This window comes from Mastacembelus armatus, chromosome 3 (assembly GCF_900324485.2).
Source record: "Mastacembelus armatus chromosome 3, fMasArm1.2, whole genome shotgun sequence".
In the NCBI taxonomy this organism is placed as follows: Eukaryota; Metazoa; Chordata; class Actinopteri; order Synbranchiformes; family Mastacembelidae; genus Mastacembelus; species Mastacembelus armatus.
The window spans coordinates 7,995,193-8,013,905 of NC_046635.1; the positions used below are offsets into that span (position 1 = coordinate 7,995,193).

At 39.5% G+C, this 18,713-nt stretch overlaps 3 protein-coding genes across 5 annotated transcripts; 1 reads left to right on the forward strand and 2 right to left on the reverse strand.

Moving 5' to 3' along the window:
- Window positions 1–1,268: 1,268 nt before the first annotated feature.
- nsun3 (NOP2/Sun RNA methyltransferase 3) lies at window positions 1,269–9,406 on the reverse strand. 3 transcript variants are annotated; one of them, XM_026319595.1, is made up of 6 exons: window positions 9,221–9,406; window positions 7,317–7,420; window positions 6,719–7,239; window positions 6,102–6,256; window positions 5,264–5,385; window positions 1,271–4,263 (listed from the first exon to the last, which is right to left on the reverse strand). In XM_026319595.1, the coding sequence occupies exons 1-6, from the start codon at window positions 9,341–9,343 to the stop codon at window positions 3,927–3,929; spliced, it is 1,362 nt and encodes a 453-aa protein (XP_026175380.1). In that variant the 5' UTR covers window positions 9,344–9,406; the 3' UTR covers window positions 1,271–3,926. The 3 variants fall into 3 exon arrangements, with proteins under 3 accessions (XP_026175381.1, XP_026175380.1, XP_026175382.1); XM_026319597.1 differs by having other exon boundaries at window positions 4,127–4,263; window positions 5,264–5,353; XM_026319596.1 differs by lacking the exon at window positions 7,317–7,420 and having other exon boundaries at window positions 1,269–4,263; window positions 9,221–9,359.
- Window positions 9,407–10,020: 614 nt separating this feature from the next.
- On the reverse strand, window positions 10,021–13,754 carry LOC113138013 (ATP synthase F(0) complex subunit C3, mitochondrial-like). Its single transcript, XM_026320111.1, has 5 exons — window positions 13,678–13,754; window positions 13,332–13,480; window positions 11,223–11,294; window positions 10,801–11,000; window positions 10,021–10,376 (listed from the first exon to the last, which is right to left on the reverse strand). Exons 2-5 carry the CDS (start codon window positions 13,368–13,370, stop codon window positions 10,262–10,264), a joined length of 426 nt encoding a protein of 141 aa, XP_026175896.1. The 5' UTR covers window positions 13,371–13,480; window positions 13,678–13,754; the 3' UTR covers window positions 10,021–10,261.
- Window positions 13,755–15,643: 1,889 nt separating this feature from the next.
- On the forward strand, window positions 15,644–18,626 carry rrad (Ras-related associated with diabetes). The gene is made up of 5 exons (XM_026320110.1): window positions 15,644–15,802; window positions 16,079–16,458; window positions 16,957–17,030; window positions 17,147–17,351; window positions 17,648–18,626. The coding sequence occupies exons 2-5, from the start codon at window positions 16,086–16,088 to the stop codon at window positions 17,923–17,925; spliced, it is 930 nt and encodes a 309-aa protein (XP_026175895.1). The 5' UTR covers window positions 15,644–15,802; window positions 16,079–16,085; the 3' UTR covers window positions 17,926–18,626.
- The last annotated feature ends 87 nt before the right edge of the window (window positions 18,627–18,713 follow it).

An 18,713-nucleotide genomic window follows, 5' to 3' on the forward strand; every position in this document is an offset into this window, starting at 1 on the left:
ATAATTCATACCCAGTTTTACTGCTCTCTGCTGTCCCAATTTGCATTTCATTTGGGGGAAAATGATGACTTGATATTTTAAGTCGAAAAGACCCGGTAGTTCTCTCTCAAATCCAATTTCTCTACAAGACTGTCCAAGACTTTAGTTTTATATCTCCCAATGAATTCTGTCTTTTCCTCAAAGAATGAATAAATGTCAGGCCGGGCTGATCTGTCCTGCCTTCAGTTCGCGAAGCCTGTGCTTTGTCTTTTGCTGCAGTTGTTATGGATGTGTACTTCCTCACAGCTGCTGAGGCTCACAGAGGTCTGCAGGAGGAGCAACTACAACAACTACACCCCATCTTTTCTTTGTGTGGTTTATCAGGGGGATGCACTGCAGTTAGTTTGGAAGCACAATGATTTGTTTTCGGTTCCTTTTTCCTCCTATTGTCAGACTACAGTCAACTGCAGTTTTATCCAGGCTCTGCTGGCCTTGAAGACACCTCAGGTAGGTATTTTGCTGGAATCTTCTGAAATAGCCCTGGCTCATAGCTCTGCCAAATCTCAAAACAAAACACTTTCACTTCTGAAAGGATGAAAATCTTAGTTCTTTTCCTTTGTCTATTGTTTGTTTCAGTTACCCTCTTACTTTCACTCCTGCCCCAATTCATGTTCCTGTGGTGTTGTCCATCTTTCCTGACATCCACAGCAACTTTTTTCTCTCCAGGCCATAAACACAAGAGGAAACTTTGTTCTGTATTTAGTCGGCCCTCAAACAAAACTCTGTAACTGTTCTTCTGTGTGGTGTATTGCAAAATTGCCCCAGGTATAACTGACGTTATATTATCTTTCTCTGAAGTGTCACAGGTTGTAGTGTCACATTTGCCACTAGCCATAAGTGGCAGGAAAATGATTTTTTTTTTTTTTCTTGTTAGGATTGCATCCTGGGTATGAAGTAGCTGGTAGGCCCATAATGTGTTTCTCTTGCAGGGATCCAGGACTGCTAGTTTTCTTGGCAGGCTTGTTCATTATTTGCGGGAGTGTGTATTTGTAGAGAGTTCTACAACACATCTTTATTCTACTAAAAAGCCTTAGCATAATTAACAAAACCGTATTTTTTTCTGTGCACACGGACAGTATTCAGTATTCATCCTTTGAAGACTGTTTTTCCTCAGAGATTAATCGTGTAACAATCAATCAAAAGCAGCAATCCTGGTCTCTCACTTCCACTGATGGAATATTGACAAATTATGACAGATAAAATGAATGATAGATATCCCAAAAGGCATTAAATCCATAGACCCACTTGCCCACTTGTTAACTGTCTGGGACATTCAATGGCAAATGCTTCAAGTCAAACATTTTTCAAATATGACAAAATATCAGATTGGCAGATGTTGGTTTGAAACTGGAAAGATCTCAAAGAGCACAAATACATAGTTGTAGATGTTTCATACAGTATTCTGCATGCAAATACATCATAATGCCTAAAAATGCTAGGTTTGTTAATGTGCTGTTGCGACAGTACACTGGGTGCTTTTTTTCTTTTGCTGCCAGCTGCTTGAAATAGGGTTAATGAGAGCAGTGTGACTGAACCATACAGCACATTTACAGGCTGCTAAATACGTTCACTATGACCAACTGACAGTATATAGCTTCCTGAACAACCATAGTTTTCTAAATTCCACATTCTCCCAATGCACTTTCAACACTGCATACCACTAAATAGTAAAAGCATACAGTGGGTAAAAGAGGTAAGTAACATGCTGAAAAACTGGTACTGTGGTGTTATAGAGCTCAGGCCAGAATAGTCTGCTTAGCTGCTGTATCCTCTGGCATTCAGGCCCACGCTATGCTCCATATCTCTTTCTCATTCTATCTACTGTTCTACAATTCCTCCTCTAATTTCCCCTCCTCCTCTCCTCTTATTGTCAATGACTAGGGCTGTAATGATTACATCTGGCGGTGCCACAAATTAATTCCTGCCTCTCTGGCAAAAAGCTGTTCCCCACCTGATTATGCAAAGCAGCCCTACATTCTCTCCCTTTGAAGTGGAGGAAAAGCTGCTTAGAGATTCTCCCCTTGAGGAAACGCTGCAATATGGGGGAACATCAACAAACCAGAGTTCACACAAAGGTCAGCAACATGGTTAACCCCAATGAAACCCCATTTCATCTTCACATCTCTCCACTTTTAAGTTGTCTTGAAGTTGTATGATGCTATGGTGGTGTAATGATGCACTCATATCAGAGACTGGAGCTACTTTTCAAAGACACGCAGAAGTGGATCGAAAGTAGGGCAGCCAATAAAAATAGCCATATAAATGCACCCCATAATGCTTGTGTCTATGGCCACGCAGAGTAGTTGGAGGAAACGGGTGCAAGGCTCTTGTAGCGTTCCTGTTTCAGCAGTCATATCCTTCAGTGTCTTATAGGGCTCCTCACCACCAGCCTTACATATTTGGGTGGAAGAAATAAATAGTTCCACACATAACTACCTCTGCAACAGCATCCTTTGCCTGTCTGTTTCGCTCAAAAGGTGAGGATATATGAAATCGTGGTACTGTCAACACTTACTTTCAAAACACTTTCGGTTTCTGGTCTGAGCAATCACAAGCTGATGAAAGTCTCCAACACTACAATGAAACAGCATCTACTTTTCAGTCAGGCATGACACAAGAACATCCTGCCCTGATAATGAGCCACTGTAAGAGATGATACTGCATTCTCAATTACACTGAAGGGAGGCGTGATAACAGATTTAAAGTTGTTTCTAGTGAAGCCTAAAGCGTGTTAATTAAATGTAGGACAACACAGGGAGGGAATAGCAGGAATGAAGAAAGAGAAACTGTGTGTTAATTATATTAGTGACTAGAAACTTTTAGCCTTCAGTTAAGTATGTAAAGTCATGGATGTTCAGACAGAAACATTAAAAGGCATCAGTGATGAGTAAAGCACTTAAACATGTACTTAAACTTAAACATGTTCTGCTACTATTCTCCAATTGTACATCTCAATAATTGAATACACAATAAATCACAATGAGACGGGCTGAAACTAAAAGACAACTGAATTTGTGGCCACCTGGGGCAGTGGAAACATGTTGAGAATACAACATATCTAGCAGTTACAGAGCAACATTATCAATCATTTGGAGTTAAGGAATGTAAGAGCAATATTCACTCTGGTTTTAGCTCTGGTTTTGTTCTATTTCAATGCCTGAAAAAAATATCAAGCTCTCCAAATGTGAAACGCTTCACTTTTTTAGTGAACAGCTGTTTACTGTAGTTGATAACAAAGCTACGAGAGTGGTGAAAGTGGACCTGAACAGTAAAGCCAGAAACTCATTATAAAGCTCAGAAAAGCCAAGAGGGAGCTGCATATTTGGATGATGATAGACGGTGGGTTTATAACTACAAGCAAGTCATTTTACATTGTCACATTTGATTAATTGTTATAATAAAAATATTGATTAGAGGAGCTTCAAATAAATGCATGCTGTCTAAAGGTCTATCTGCTGCAGATCACTGGAGGTTAGTGTGAATGACACAAGTAATGTTCTACTTTTTTTTTTCTCTAAGTGATACAGGTTTTAAATGTAAAATCTCACGCAACACACTCAAGCACACCAAAATGTGTGGCCACAATGACATGTTTACATCTGCATGTCTAAACTACTGCTGCTATTACATTTCTCCTTAATAAGTGGCAGACGCAGGCATTGTGGAGTTGGCAGTGTGCTAAATGTTAATTAGTATGTTTGTCTGTGTGAATTACACAGCGACTTACAAGCTACTTCCATGAGGTACTTTGCATCTTAAAAATCCCAAATGGATGAACACCTGCACAAATGAAATGTATCTTTATGTATGAATATTCATATACATATGTATAGAAGTGTATGTATATCATTAGTTTCACATATGTTTTCAGTGCAGGAGATTGCACACTAGTTTTTTCTTCTAATCCGAGACAAAAACATCGGTCCCCAGGTCATGCCAGGCTGTGGAACCACTAAAATGCCAAGCCTGCGGTGACAGGAGGACACAAGGTCATTCTGTGGCTGCAGAGGTGGATTGTGAAGTGTCTCTCTGTGACCAGGGTGAGCAGGACTAAATGTAAAGTATTTTGATAAAGGAATGGCAATCTCCTCCCACAGGTCTTCAGGTTCAGTCCCAGGACAGTCATTTAGCACGGTTTCAACCACAGCATAGTTCTCAGAGCTGGACAGTGTACAAGTGGAATAGACGACAACACCCCCTGGATGCACTGCTGACAGTGCAGACCTGTCAAGAGCAGATAAATACAGCACTTTATAACAACAGACTTTAAAAGGGTACTTCACTGATTTCACGCATTTCAGTCCTGTTTACAGGTCTTGGAAGTATAACTGCATGCGTGAAAAACTTATGAAAATCATTCTGTGGCTCTAGAATGAGCTGCATCAACTATTTTCATGTCAAGCGATGTCACTTGAATCAGCATCAGTTTGAAAGTTTGAAAAAAAATTGTGGGTGTCGAGTTAAAAATGAGTGTCCTCACAGGACCTCTGTAGCCTGATCCTCATCTCTGCTTCAGGCTAGTGATTTGAAGACACATAAACTTCTACAGCAATAATATACCTAAATCTCAGACTAATCTGTCAAATTACATTGTGGGTAATGTAGGCTCCAGAAGAAGTATGCGTAAAATCAAAAAGACAGTAACTCTAGTTATACCACATTGATTTGATACTTTTTAGACTGTCCATTGTAAGTTTGTTCCAGAAGTGCAAAATCTATATGCCTATTTTGCACAAGCCTACAAAGCAGGATGATAATACGTTCCATACAGATTGTGGCCACCAGTTTTTTTGTATGCCTGTCACATAAATGATATGTTTCTGCTCCTCCAATAAAAGTAAATAACTTCCTAATTTTTGACCAAAACAACTAACGTTTGACAATGTGACACAGGCTCCATAAACCTTCTTTTTGGCTGCTGTGACATTCATTTTTTAAGATCTGAATTGACAAATGATTCAAATCACCATCAAACCTAATGTAATTCCACTTTATAGCACTGTTTGAAATTGGGATTAATTTAAGTCCTTTTCTATATATTGTTTACTTTATGCAATTGCAATTGTAGAGCACAGGGAAATATTTCATAATATTATACTGTATTTCAGTTTACCCAGTCATCATGTTCAGGCAATAACAGTTTCATATGCATGTGTACAAACATGTAGGAAGACAGGAGAGTACCACACAACAGACATTTTTTTATGCTGGGCACTGGACATACCTAAGCAGCTGAGCCTGGAGCACAGGCAGTCTGGCTCGTTCTTTCAGTCTCTGTTCCCCCTGCTGGCTGCTGCAAGAATACAGCCAGCTCCTGTCATTAGAACATGGAGCATCAACCAAAACCTGTGAGAGCCAGTAAAAGAGATGCATATTGTTTAACAGCCTGAGTCATAGAATTCAAGAGTGTAACATCAGTTAGAGACAGAAAAAGTGAAAGTGTAAATGCATAATGAAGAGAAATAAATAAAAAGACATGCTGGAAATCTCTAAAATAATAAAAGAAAGTTCTATTTCCCTATAGCACCTGATCCACCAGATTAGGATCAGTCAGGGAGACAAAAAAACAGCAAACTACAACAGTCCCTTATCATCCAGTGTAAAAAAATTAATTAAAACAAAAACTGTTTCTGACATTAACACCTCAGCAGAGAATATTTCCACAAATCTGTCCCCTGTGCCAATTTTACAAAACCTTATCATTTCCATAATACAGCTCTATACAGTGTGTTCATACTCCACTGCCTTTCAGTCTTTGTTTGCAGTGTCTTACTCTCAACCTTCTCATTTTGTGCTTTCCTTTTTTCAATATTTTGTTCCATTATCAGTCACTTTGAGTCCTTGGTTCCTCCCAGCCATTTGTTTGCCTCTTCTTGGATTTTATTCTGAATAAACAATTTTCTTATTTTCTGCCAGGCTTATTAATTTCTGTCCAAAGGCCTGTTATTCTCATTCCTTCCTAACCATGACCTTGAAAATGAAGTGTGTCACTCTAATTGGTAGGACATTGATGTGAAACTCAATCAACACTTCCGTAATCTTGACAGAAGTTCTTTGCCCACCTTGTCATATGTCACCGCTTCACTCTGCCCAAAACACCGTCCATCCTGTTCAGACACAATCACTCTGCTGTTTAGTGAGCGAGGAAGAAAAGACTCCAGAGTTTTGGCCAACCGGTCTCGTCTGTGAGGATCTGGTTCATTACAGCAGAGAAGTGCTGGAACAAAACACGGGGCAGCGTTATTTATTACTGTCATTCAATGCAAATGGGCTATTCACAGTAGATAAAAATATTCCTTACAACCAACTCCAGCAACATACATGCAAAGTGAGCTTTTAATGTTTAAAAACAAAGCTTGGCACATTTCAACAATATGTTTTGTGAAAGGTTTCTCATGCCAAACAGCTCTGTCCTGGAAAGGTTACATGATGTGCTATCAATTAGTCTGTTTCAATCTAATTACAGTAACCATTATTATGTATTAACTATATATGCTGACAAATAAACTTTAAGGTATATTACTAGAAATGCCAGAGATCAATATTAAGCATTTGCATCAGTATAAGTTAAACTATATAATAACGGCTGTATCAATTTCCTTAAAAAATGAACTGCATTTGTATACTTCTTTGCATTATGTAAGTTTTTATTTAGTAAAGGTCCTATAAAAATGCTTACCTGGGGTGGCACACTGCATTATAGCTAAAGCTTTTCCTCCTGGGGCAGAGCAAAGATCTAAAACCTTATCCCCATCTCTGACTTGCAAAGCCATCACTGGAAGCAAGGAGGCAGCATTCAGGAGGTAGTACTGCTTAAGCTGGCCATGCCTGTGAGCCTGAGAGGGAAATCGTAGTGGATATGGATGAATGTAACACTGTAGTGAAGGATGGGACAAAATGACTAAAGACTCTGATTTAAGGTCTGGGCTGTTTGCATTAGAGCTTCTGCCAGGTTGGGGATGGGAATCACTAGGAGAGCACTTGGAGATGCAGTGAGATGACAAAAGAGAGTCTTCTCCTGCCTGGTATTTAGAACTGGACACTGATAAGGAAGCTTCACATGGCAATGTGGACACATCTGTTTGCGGCAGGAACTTGGAAAAGCCCTGTGACTGCAGAATCTGTGTGATGTCTGTCACAGCTGTGAAGCGATTAAGCATGACTCCATACTGCCAGGAGTGAGGGTCCAGGAGTACTGATCTGCAGATGAGACACAAATGCAATGATCAGAACATACAAATGTTGTGTGTAAGCTTTAATAATTTGACAAAATGTACCTCGCAGGTATCCACAAGTCTCCAAGTTCTTGACTATACTGTTGCTCGAAGTGGTCTAGTACTGGCTTACAAGAAAGTCTTTCCTTTTTGTGTCTTTTGTGTACCTGTCACAAACAGATCGCAGTGAACATGTTATAGGAAAGGTGCAACAAACTACTCAGCAACTCACAGAGCCCCAGAGAGCTGCATACCTCATAAGAAATTACATGAAACTATGACAGTACTCCGATTTCTGATCCAGAGCTATAAACTTTACATTGATGTAAATTTAGACCAAGTTTGTAAGCTAATAGTGAGCAAATCCCATGAGTGTTATTTGTTGACTCAATCAATTTATTTTTTATGTTCTAATTTCAAGTTTAAGAGTTCAATGACCAAAACCACTGAAGGTATAACTGGTTTATTCTACCTTTAAAGTAAAAATTCCCTTTATATTCCATTTGAAAAACTTGCTTAGTGTCTTGTACTCTTGCACCCCCTGGTGGATAAAGATAAAGAGCGTAAAATCAGTCCTGTTGGGAGCGACTGAAGGACATGTGGTTATAGGGCAAATGCACCGTACTGTAAAGATTTTAGGCACTAAATATAAAGTAAGCATGCTCAAAAAAAAAAATAGTGCCATGAATAGGTTTTATCATTTTATGTCATACAAAATGCAGTAAACATGATGACCACACCATCTGTGGTAGGGCTCCTTGTTTTTCTTGTCACTGAACATTGTAATTTATGACTCTGGCTGTATGTGTGGGGTTGTTGTAGTGCTGCAGAATAAATTTAGCTCTGATCTGACACCTCCCTGGTAGTATTATGTGATAACAATTTAAATAACTTTTGCACAACAGTGCATATTAAAGCTCCATAAATCATACGAGAACAAGAAAATTAAAATGTTTCAAAAAAAATGACCTGGGGAAAAAGAGAAGTCTATGACTTTAATTTTCATATGAGCCTCTATTACATCTACAGGGCCTTTCAAAAGTACCCCCCCCCCCCGCCATTTTCCTATTTTACTGCATTATAACCTTGAACTGCAATGGATTTTTTTGGGCTTTTATGTAGTGGATCTATACCAAACAGTCCAAGTTCATGATGTAGAATAAAATAAAAACTTATTTTAAAAAATTCTAAAAATGTGTGTGTGCATTTGTATTCACCCCCTTTGCTATGACGCTTCTAAATAAGTTCTGGTGCTACCAATTACCTTAACAAGTCACATAATTAGTTCAGTTAAGTCCACCCGTCTTCAGTCTGAGTGTCACGTCATCTCAGCACACTTATATACCTGCTTTGTTTGAATGTGCAAAGATCCCAGTGACTAGATGTGCTAAACTCAGAGACATACACAAAGAGACTTGAAGCTGGAATTGCTGCAAAAGGTGGCTCTACATAGTAATAACATTGGGGGGGTGAACTGTTATGCACACTGAGGTTTTCTGTTTGTTATTCACAATAGGTTTTGTAGGTTATACTTATTGAGTCTTTTATTTAGCATCTCAAAAGTTGTAAGCATGTTATGTAAATGCATATAAATAATTTGTAAATCAACCCATTTCAATTCTAGGTTGTAAGGTAACAAAAGGCAAAGCAGGGTGAATACTTTTGTACGGCACTGTATACAAGTACATAGCTCAGCTCTAAATAAAAATACATGTTGACATAGGCCTGCATACCTCTGAGGTAACCTGTAACTCTCCATCTAGTGGGCAAATAGGTTGCTCTCCACTTTGGCCGTAAACTACTGAGCTTTATAAACCTTAACGTTACATTTAACACCGACAGCTTCCTTTCTGCTCAGAGGGCATTAAAGCTAAACTATCAGGCAAATGTAACGTTTGTAATTCCCCAGAGCAGGGACGGACGGTGCTCGGTAATTAAGTCAGTGCACTGTGCTGATGTTAGTTTACCTGGCTGTTGGGACCCGTGTGACAGCTGGACGAGCACCGCCACCACAAAGACGTCGGCGGAGCGTTTTCAGCTTTAAAGCAAGTTATCCTCCGTGCACGGTAAACCCGACGCACTGCAGACATTTACTCACATGTGCTTATCCCCCAAATATATTTGCTTTGTGGGTAGACATTAAACGTTGACGAGTACGTCCCTCAAATCTGTCCTCCGTCACCTTGAACTGTACTTTGGTTCCATTTCAAAGCATTAGCGTCGCTAATAGCGGTTCTGTGTCTCTGCAGGTCTTAAAAACAGATTATAGGTAATTAAAGTTATCAAAAGTCTTCAGCTTAATTTAAAACTACCTTAGCATCTATCTATTCGCTATAACAGATATGGCTGTCCTTATGTGATAAGGCCTTATGTTTAACAAGGTCATGTTTTATTATTAATTACATTAATTTGAATTGCTTTTTATTAGGACTGCAGTTAACAACTATTCCCATTAATTATTTTTTCCATTTAAAGTTAAATCCTGAGGCATATCCACTGGGGCTGATATAATGCTAACAAATCAGGAGATCATCTACACTGACTTTTGTAGGGAAGACAGAAAAATAAAAAACTATTTCAATACCCAATTCATCACTTCAGCTAATTTGTAGTCAAACTGAAAAAACTACAAAATATTTTAAGATTTCATCCTCTTCTGGTCACAGACAGGAATCTTGGGATCTCAGACTTTATCCATTTTATGTCCCAACATACATAAATAAACCACACATACAAGAGAGGCTACAAATGTAGAGACAAACTAGGATTAAATGTTGTACTTTGTGTATTGGTTGCATGTTTGTTAACAAAAACATTTAATTAAATATACACTATAATGACAAAAACATCATTAGAATGACATGTTTGTCAGAGTTTCATACATCAGTGAGTGAACAAGAATAAGCATGATGATACGCTGAACTCAGCAGATCAATGAAAGACCTGTCAAACTGCTAATTCTTGTTAACACTGCGATGTGGACTCTTCACAGAAAATGTATAACTGCTTTACATGGCAAATAGAATTAGGAAAGCAACCATCAGACAGAAGAGACCCATAGCTTCAGACAGAGCAAAGCCCAAGATGGCGTAAGAGAACAGCTGCTGCTTCAGGGAGGGGTTCCTGTTGACAAAGAGAGAGGTAGCTAAGACAAGCTGAAGGTACAAAATCTTGAAAAGTACAACTACCAAGACATTGCAGTCAGGAGACCGTCTTGGAAGACACTGGGACACTGGATCACTTGATACATGTGACTAAATATCTAATGATAATGCTTAACATTTCAATATAAGTTATTTTCTGATGATGTAAAACTGATTTTGGAAACAAGCACACGTCTGTTAGCTTTATAAAGACCATATTACCAAAAAAATATATGTAATCTCATGGCTAATATCACATTAGAGCCACCACCAAATGTAAATATTTTCCTTTAATCCAAACATGATCTACCCACTAAACTAAAGGGCTTAAACTGAGAAACAAGCCAGCAAAAATGAATAAAACGATTGCCCTCCTGTGGATCTTTAAAAATAGCCTCATTTACCTGGCATAGCCAATAATAAGGCTGCCGAACACTGTTCCAATTCCAGCTCCGGATCCAGCCACTCCCACAGTGGCAGCTCCTGCTCCGATGAACTTTGCAGCAGTGTCGATGTCACGGCTCACAGCACTTGTCTGAAAGCTCCGCACTACCAGCTGCGGCTGGGTAGCTGCAATACTATGTGGTGCCAGGAGTGAAGCAGTCTGAAATACAAAAATTATATTAGGTTACTATGAAACTGTACTTAACATATTTCTGCAATGTGTGGATTTATTACTAATACAGATCAGCTTTGATTAGATCCCCTAACTGCTATGAAACATAAAATATCCTGTATCTTGTTGATTTACAGTCTACAAAATGTACCAGTTTCACCATCAGTGTCAATAAAGCAGTTATACTTCTCAGCACAGACAGATACTCACCTCTACTTTCCTGGCATCTGACACTGCTGCTGCTGAGAGCGGCCTATACAGTGCCCGAGATCCAGCACGGACCTATAGTTATTAAGAAAAAAAAGTGAGTTAAAATGTTGCATTCTTGTAAGATGACTGAATAGCACATCACATTGACATCTGCCTCTATAAGTTTAATCGCATTTACTCAAGTATCATGCCAAGTAGTAATTTGAGGGCTTATGCAATTTTCTAATTCTGTTCTACATTCTCTACAGGTACTGTAGATATTAAACTTTTTACACACTACACTACATGTACTTGACAGATTTAATTACATTTCAAATGAAGACTTCTGCATACCTAATAAGAGCTGATCAAATATAATGCTTTGTTAAAAAATTAACTAAACAGTATATACTGTACAGTAAAGCTGAAACAATTAGCTGATTGACAGACAATCAGCAACTCTTGTATAGCTAAAGTAATTTTCATGTTGCAATAGGGACAGATCATCGGTCAACCACAGGACTGACACACAAAGACACATTTACACCTACAGTCAATTTAGAGTTACCAATTGACCAAAACCCAAATTGCATGTGTTTGGACTGTGGGAAGAAATCGGAGATGCTGGAGAAAACACAGAAAGTAGAGAACATGCAAACTCTACACAGAAAGGACCCAGCTTCAAACAGGATTTAAACCAGGTTTTTTTTTAAATTTTAACTTATTTTTGAAATTTGACAAAGTAAGTATTGCGAATGTGTCATTTTGGACAGTGTAACTGACATGAGCATTTATTTATTACTATTAGGAAAATAATCAGATGGTTATATTTTGATGTCTTTTCAAATTTATAGAAAATTCAAACACCGAAATCTCTTGTTCGTGAAAGTTTTTAGACCGTTAACTCAATACTTTGTTGAAGTCCCCTTGGGTTTTGGCTCACTCCAGGAAGAGTATTGTTTTTATCAGACTTCATTTCTCCATTATTGAGACCCTTGTGCTCTTGGGAAGAATTGAAACATTAGACATTGTTTCATACCCTTGCCCTGACCTGTACCTCACCACAATTTTATCACAAAGGTCTACAGAGAGTTCCTTGGACTTAATGGTTTAGTTTTTATCCTGACATGTAGTCTGAGTTTAGGAACCTTATATATACCACTGGACAAGTTATACCAAAACAAACTTACCCTTCCAATATCAGTAAAACCGCTTCATTAAGTCTACCTGAAAATGTTCTAATGTCATGATGGTCAATGGATGTAAATTGTGTACATTCACATTTGATTTTATACATCTCTTTTTTTCTGTTAACTTCGTCAGTGTGTTTTCATTCTACAGTCGATGCTTTTAGTGGTCTGGGCAACTGGGTTTTCTGAGCATCAGCGCATTAGGGCAGGAGTGTGTGCTGAAGGGGCAGTAGTCTTTATATAGAACCCTGCTCATTTCTTTCGGTATACAAAGTAGCTGTGTGTTTAGGATTGCTGGAAACATCTTGGGAAACTTGCTGGAAACATCATGCCAAACCTGTGCCACAGGTAGTCTCCAGTAGCACTCTAGACTGGCCTGAAGAAAAATTAAAACCTAACAACTGCAATTGTTATTCTTGATTAACAAATGAACTGTGCTCCACATGGTAAATTAACAAACCACTGCTAAGTTGCATCAGTTTTTGTGATGGAATTACACACACTGGCTATGACGTTACAGAAAGAATTTATTGACATTTATGGACAGTGAATCCAGGCATGGGTTCAGGTTCAGGTGAGAAAGTGAGGTCAAAATGACACTACCTGACTGCATTACCCTTAACAACCCTGTATTCAATTAGAATCTTATAAAATCTGTATGGTTCAATTTATGCCTTTTATAAGAGGATACTCTGATTGGATGTTAAGTTTGCTATTTGGTTGAGAGCACAGAGAAGGAGGGAGGAGGACAGTGATGGAGACAAGGAGACAGAGCAGGATTTAGTCAGCAGAAAGACCACTGGGCATAAGGCCCTGTATAAATGCCTCATTCATTGTCCTTACGGGCTGAGCTCAACTAAAGGTTTGATCATACAATCCGCCCCTGCAGCACAGTGACAAAATGCATGTAACCCAGCTGTTTCCATCCATGCAGACTCACCAGAGAGGGCGTGGAGACGAACTTGGCGCAGGCATACATCACGACGGGACGAACTGATCGGGTCGAAGGCTGATTTGAGTGTGTGACTGCTGGCTGCGAAACCAAACAATGATGGGCAGCCTCAAACTGCTAACTCTGCGGCTTCTTCCCTAAAAAGAAACGCGCAAAGACAAGTAAGGTCAATATATGCAGCAACCCCAGCAATGTCACTAAAAAGACGAGGTGGCACGTCAGAACAGGTCTGGGGTGAGCAAAGCTACAGTGAGGCAGTTAGTTACAGAGAAGAGTCAGAGTTAACGTTAGCTCTTTAAATTGGCGCAGTTTGTGACAAGACGTTTGCGCTCACCAAGCTGGTAGAGGTCGAAGACGTGAGAGCCTTGCGCATGCGCACTCCCGCGTTAAAAATGGTTGACTTCCGAGTTCCTATAGCGGGAGTCAGCACAGGACAGAAAAAAAACACAAAAAGCTGCTTATTATTTAGGACACTGCCACCTACAGGCAACTTCAACAAATAGCTAGAACGTCTGCACCCAATGTCGCCAGGTTAGACTGAGAAGAAAAGTAATAAAATATCTAATACAGCATGCTCAGGTCAGGGGTGGGACACCATCAAACACGTCACTACTACTCAAGTATTACTCAAGTACTGTACATGTTTTGACCCTCTTTACATATACCTTTTTACTCCACTGTCTGACAGCTGTAGTATCTAGCTAGTGTTTATATTACAGATCCCACAGTGTTTAACATGATGCATTGCTTCAGGTTATTCAAGTCAACATACATATTAATGCAGCAATAATATTAACCCCAAAACATCATATATAACAGTACTAACATTCAGAGGCCCTATTTTCCTTTATAAATACGACTCTTATTTTTGATCACTTAAGTGCATTCTGCTAGCATTTTGAATGCATGACTTTATAGAGTATTTCCACAGTGTGGTACTGCTACTTTTATTTAAGTAAAGAATACCTCTGAATACTTCTTCCACCTAAGGATACCGTATGATGTCCATAGGCTGCATTTTAAGTAAGTTATAGTACAAAAACATTTGGTTTTTTTAGAGCCTATGGAAGTAATTCAATTAGGCTATAGAATCAAACTTATAAAAATACAGTCAGATATACCCATGTGCTATGGTTTCATTAATTTTAAGTAAAAACGCTGAACCAGAGTTGCACTAAGACCACATACACTCTGTAATGTTGATATCTTTGTTATTCTAACAAATATTAACTGTGCAGACCCACCCACCCACACCGATATCAAACTTTTCACCTGAGATGTAAACCTAAAGCCACAAGGGGGCAGTAACATCATATCTATGAAATGAACTCTAAAATTTGATTGCACATCCTATTGTATGCAAAAATAAAATAAAATTAAAACAAGCAAAATACAGTGGACATAAGATTAAACAGGCAATTAAAAGTAAAATAGACAAAAGTGACCTGAAGTCATTTGAGCTCCATTAGGAAAGGATAATGAGATTTGCCCCTGTTGATGTGTTACATGGTCTGGATCTATTACACTGCAAAGCACTTTGCATTATTCAATAAGGCACGAATCAGTAAAACTAAACATTATTGTATAGGCCAGGCCTATGTCAGGTGATGAAAGGAATTACGGTTTTGTGGCTGCAGCGCTGCCTTATTTTTCCAGAGGTGGTGGGTGGTAAGCCAGGGATGAATGATAAATGAATGCACCATGTGTAGAATCTTTATGTCTTCATAGCATTTTCACCGCCAAGTAGGCTAAAAAGGTGTTTACAGGGAAATACACCCAATACCCTAAATGTAGATTTATGATGGTGTAACCGAGAGTTGACAGTAGGTGCAGAATCAGTAACATTTCGCCTAATGCTTTATGTGTAGGATAAATGAGATACACCTGCAGCAGCTCCATCATATTACAGTTTTACTGTGTGTCAATGACCTCCACCCTGCAGTGACCGTGACCCTGAAGCGTCATGCAGCGAGTAAAGCAATGGATCACACCACCATAAAACATGCACCTGGTCTGTGGATTGCGCCCTAGTAGCCTACACTTTCACAGTTTACATTATGTGGATGTGGATATCCTTCCACCATCTCTAAATTTATCTCCTGAATTAATGTTAAATATTTATAGCCCTCCAACTTTTAAGTGGGCTTCCCCTCATCAAGGATTCATCTCTGGCCGCCCCCTCAGAAGTAAGCTTCATTTGGCCATGCGGAAGGGAGATTCCTCAGCTCTTCCTTTCATACACCCCCCTCCTCTGTATGATGTTACCGTTACGCACCGCTATAATAAGCGGAGACGTGAATCTCCGGGGCAAATCCCTGCCGACGTCATCTCAGTCCTATATAAATAGGCTGAGCGGCGACTCTGGTCAGACTCAAGCAAAAACCGCTTTTTCGGCTACTACACCTCTTCAAATCAAGGATTACTGGATTTCCTTCGTTGGATTGAATTGCCATCACCGAGTAAGTGTCTTTAATACTGATGAGACCTTTTCAAATGTATGTTTCTTTTGCGTTTTTATATTGAGTACAGTTGAGTAAACATGTGGTCAGGTCAGCTCCACATTTCAGACAAAACCCATTACATTTTATGTTTTATAGCCTATTTTACATCATGACTTACAATGATAACTATATTTGTATAAAAGCATTACCCTCACAAACAGCCTTTAGGCTTAGTTTATTTAGCCTGTGCTGAACACAGGATCACTAATTTACGCATCGCATGTCTATCCCCAGAAGAACAATGACTTTGAACAAGGGTGACAAATTGCGGAACATGGACAAGAGGAGAGGAAGCATGCCGTTCCCCATGAATTTACCAAATCTACACAGGAGAAGCATGCCAGTGGACGACCGGGACCTACGCACCACGATGCCACAAACCGGACAAACCGACGAGCTGTCCAACCTCCTGCGCTGCACGTCCTACTCTCCGAACGAGCAGCACCGGGGCAGCTGCGCCTCGGACTCCTCCGACTCCGTGATCTCCACCGGCAGCGAGACAGAGTCCCAGGTGTACAAGGTGGTTCTCCTCGGGGAGCACGGGGTCGGAAAGTCCAGCCTGGCGCGCGTCTTTGGAGGGATTGAGGATGCTGGTCACGACTGCGATGAAACAGGTAAATGGTGATGCCGAGGATGAGTCATCAACGCTAACAACCCACACACGCCCATAAATCACACACTGAAATTCTCCATTGTCTGTAAAGATGTATGAGATCGTTAGGCCTGTCTAAGGTTATTTAGTCTACACAATAGCCTGCAGAACAATACACAGTACAATTATAGAACCAACGTCTGCTTGGAGTTCAATGGGAGTGCAGTTTTAAGCATCAAAACTTGTTGGACATGTTCTACTTTTTAAAATGAAGTAATCAATAGGAAGAATTGATTATTGCTATTTCCATCTACAGAGAAGCAGCAGTCCTGCCCTCTATAATACAGCTGTCAAAATCGCTTCCAAAAGCGTAATGTGAAGTAAAAATAGGAGCGAATGTGCTAAAATCACTACATAGAAAAGCAACAACACAAACTGACAACAAACATGACAGATGAGATAAGCCATGCTCTACTCTTCTCTGTCAGTGTGTAACATAATATTTATCTTTTTCCCTCAGGAAACACTTATGACAGATCTATTGTGGTGGATGAAGAAGAGGCATCCATTGTGCTATATGACATCTGGGAACAGGTGAGTTGTGTATTATTTATGCAATGTTTGTCCATTTACACTGATTCAGGGGTATCACATTAAGATGGGACCAGGCATGTGTGATGCTAAACTTGGTATCTGCTTCTTTCCTGAAGGATAACAGCCAGTGGCTGAAGGAACAGTGCATGAGGATGGGAGATGCCTACATCATTGTGTACTCAGTGACAGACAAATCAAGCTTTGAGAAGGCGTCAGAGCTACGTATTCAGCTGCGCCGAGCCAGGCAATCAGAGAACATTCCCATAATCCTTGTGGGCAACAAGAGTGACCTGGTGCGCTCCAGAGAAGTGTCTGTTGATGGTAAGTCAGTATATAATTAACTCACTTTAAAAAAGCAATTTTGATCCTACCCAAATGCTATTCTTTAGGCCTTTCACGATCAAAGCTGAAAGAGCTGGTCAGGCTTAACCGCCTTTGGTGGGGTTAGGTCACATTTCTCACTTGACTGCTCAGGTTCAGGCTGGGCCTACATTAAAACGCCATGGCAAATTAAAGCAATCAGCGCTGCTAAATTTTCCAAGTGTTTACTCTGTTTTTTTAAATATACCCATCCTCAGAGTTCTGATTCTCCTTTCTCTGTATTATCTCTTTCACAGAGGGAAGTGCCTGTGCAGTTGTATTCGACTGTAAGTTCATCGAGACGTCTGCGTCCCTTCATCACAATGTGCAGGACCTATTTGAGGGCATCGTCAGACAAATCCGCCTGAGGAAAGACAGCAAGGAGGAGAATGCAAGACGCATGGCCAACTGCAGGCGTAGAGAGAGTATCAGCAAGAAGGCCAAAAGGTTTCTGGGCCGCATGGTCGCACGCAAAAACAAGAAGATGGCTTTTAGGCAGAAGTCAAAGTCCTGCCATGACCTAACAGTTCTCTGAGGAACAGATGGGACAGACAGACATTTGTTCTTTGGCCTCTGAAGACCAGACGCTGTGTGTGTTTTAACACTAACCCTAAAGGACTAATAGAGTTGTACAGAAATATATTTTTACTTTTTAGACACCAACCAAAAGCAAAGAAAGGACTTGATGAAAATGACTGACATTATTTAATCCATATCATGATAATGGTGATAACCTGCATGAAGTTTTGCAAACATTTATTATATTTTTTGTTTGCCTTAAATATATTGCTGTCATAACATGATCAGTATGTCTGAAAAATCCACAAAAGGCTTGATATTTCTAATGAGTTGCAAAGATTGCCTTGCTGTTGGGTTTTGTTGTGCTCCTATATTGGAGGGGATTGATGTATATATTATAACATGAATTATGCTTATATACGTACATCTCATTATCCTTAAAGACATGGTAAATGATCACAATACTAAGTTATCTGGAGTCATGTTTACTTGAAACGTGGTATGCAGGTTCGTGCCATGGCCAAGTTACTGAAGACTAGTCAAAGATAAGAGATAACGTCTGTTAATCTATATTGTTCCACAACAATGAATTCAGGATGTGAATGTATGAGTAAAGCAATAAGTTATATTAGTCTTGTGAACCTTGGCATTATTTTCAGATTCTTTGTTTACGTTGATTTTCTTTTTCAATAAAATATAAAATCAAATTACATCAAATCTTCTCTTAATCCTCAAGCTGGGTATTTATCAAAATGCAACACAAAGTAGATGACTGACAACCTCATGAATATTCATTTGATGGTA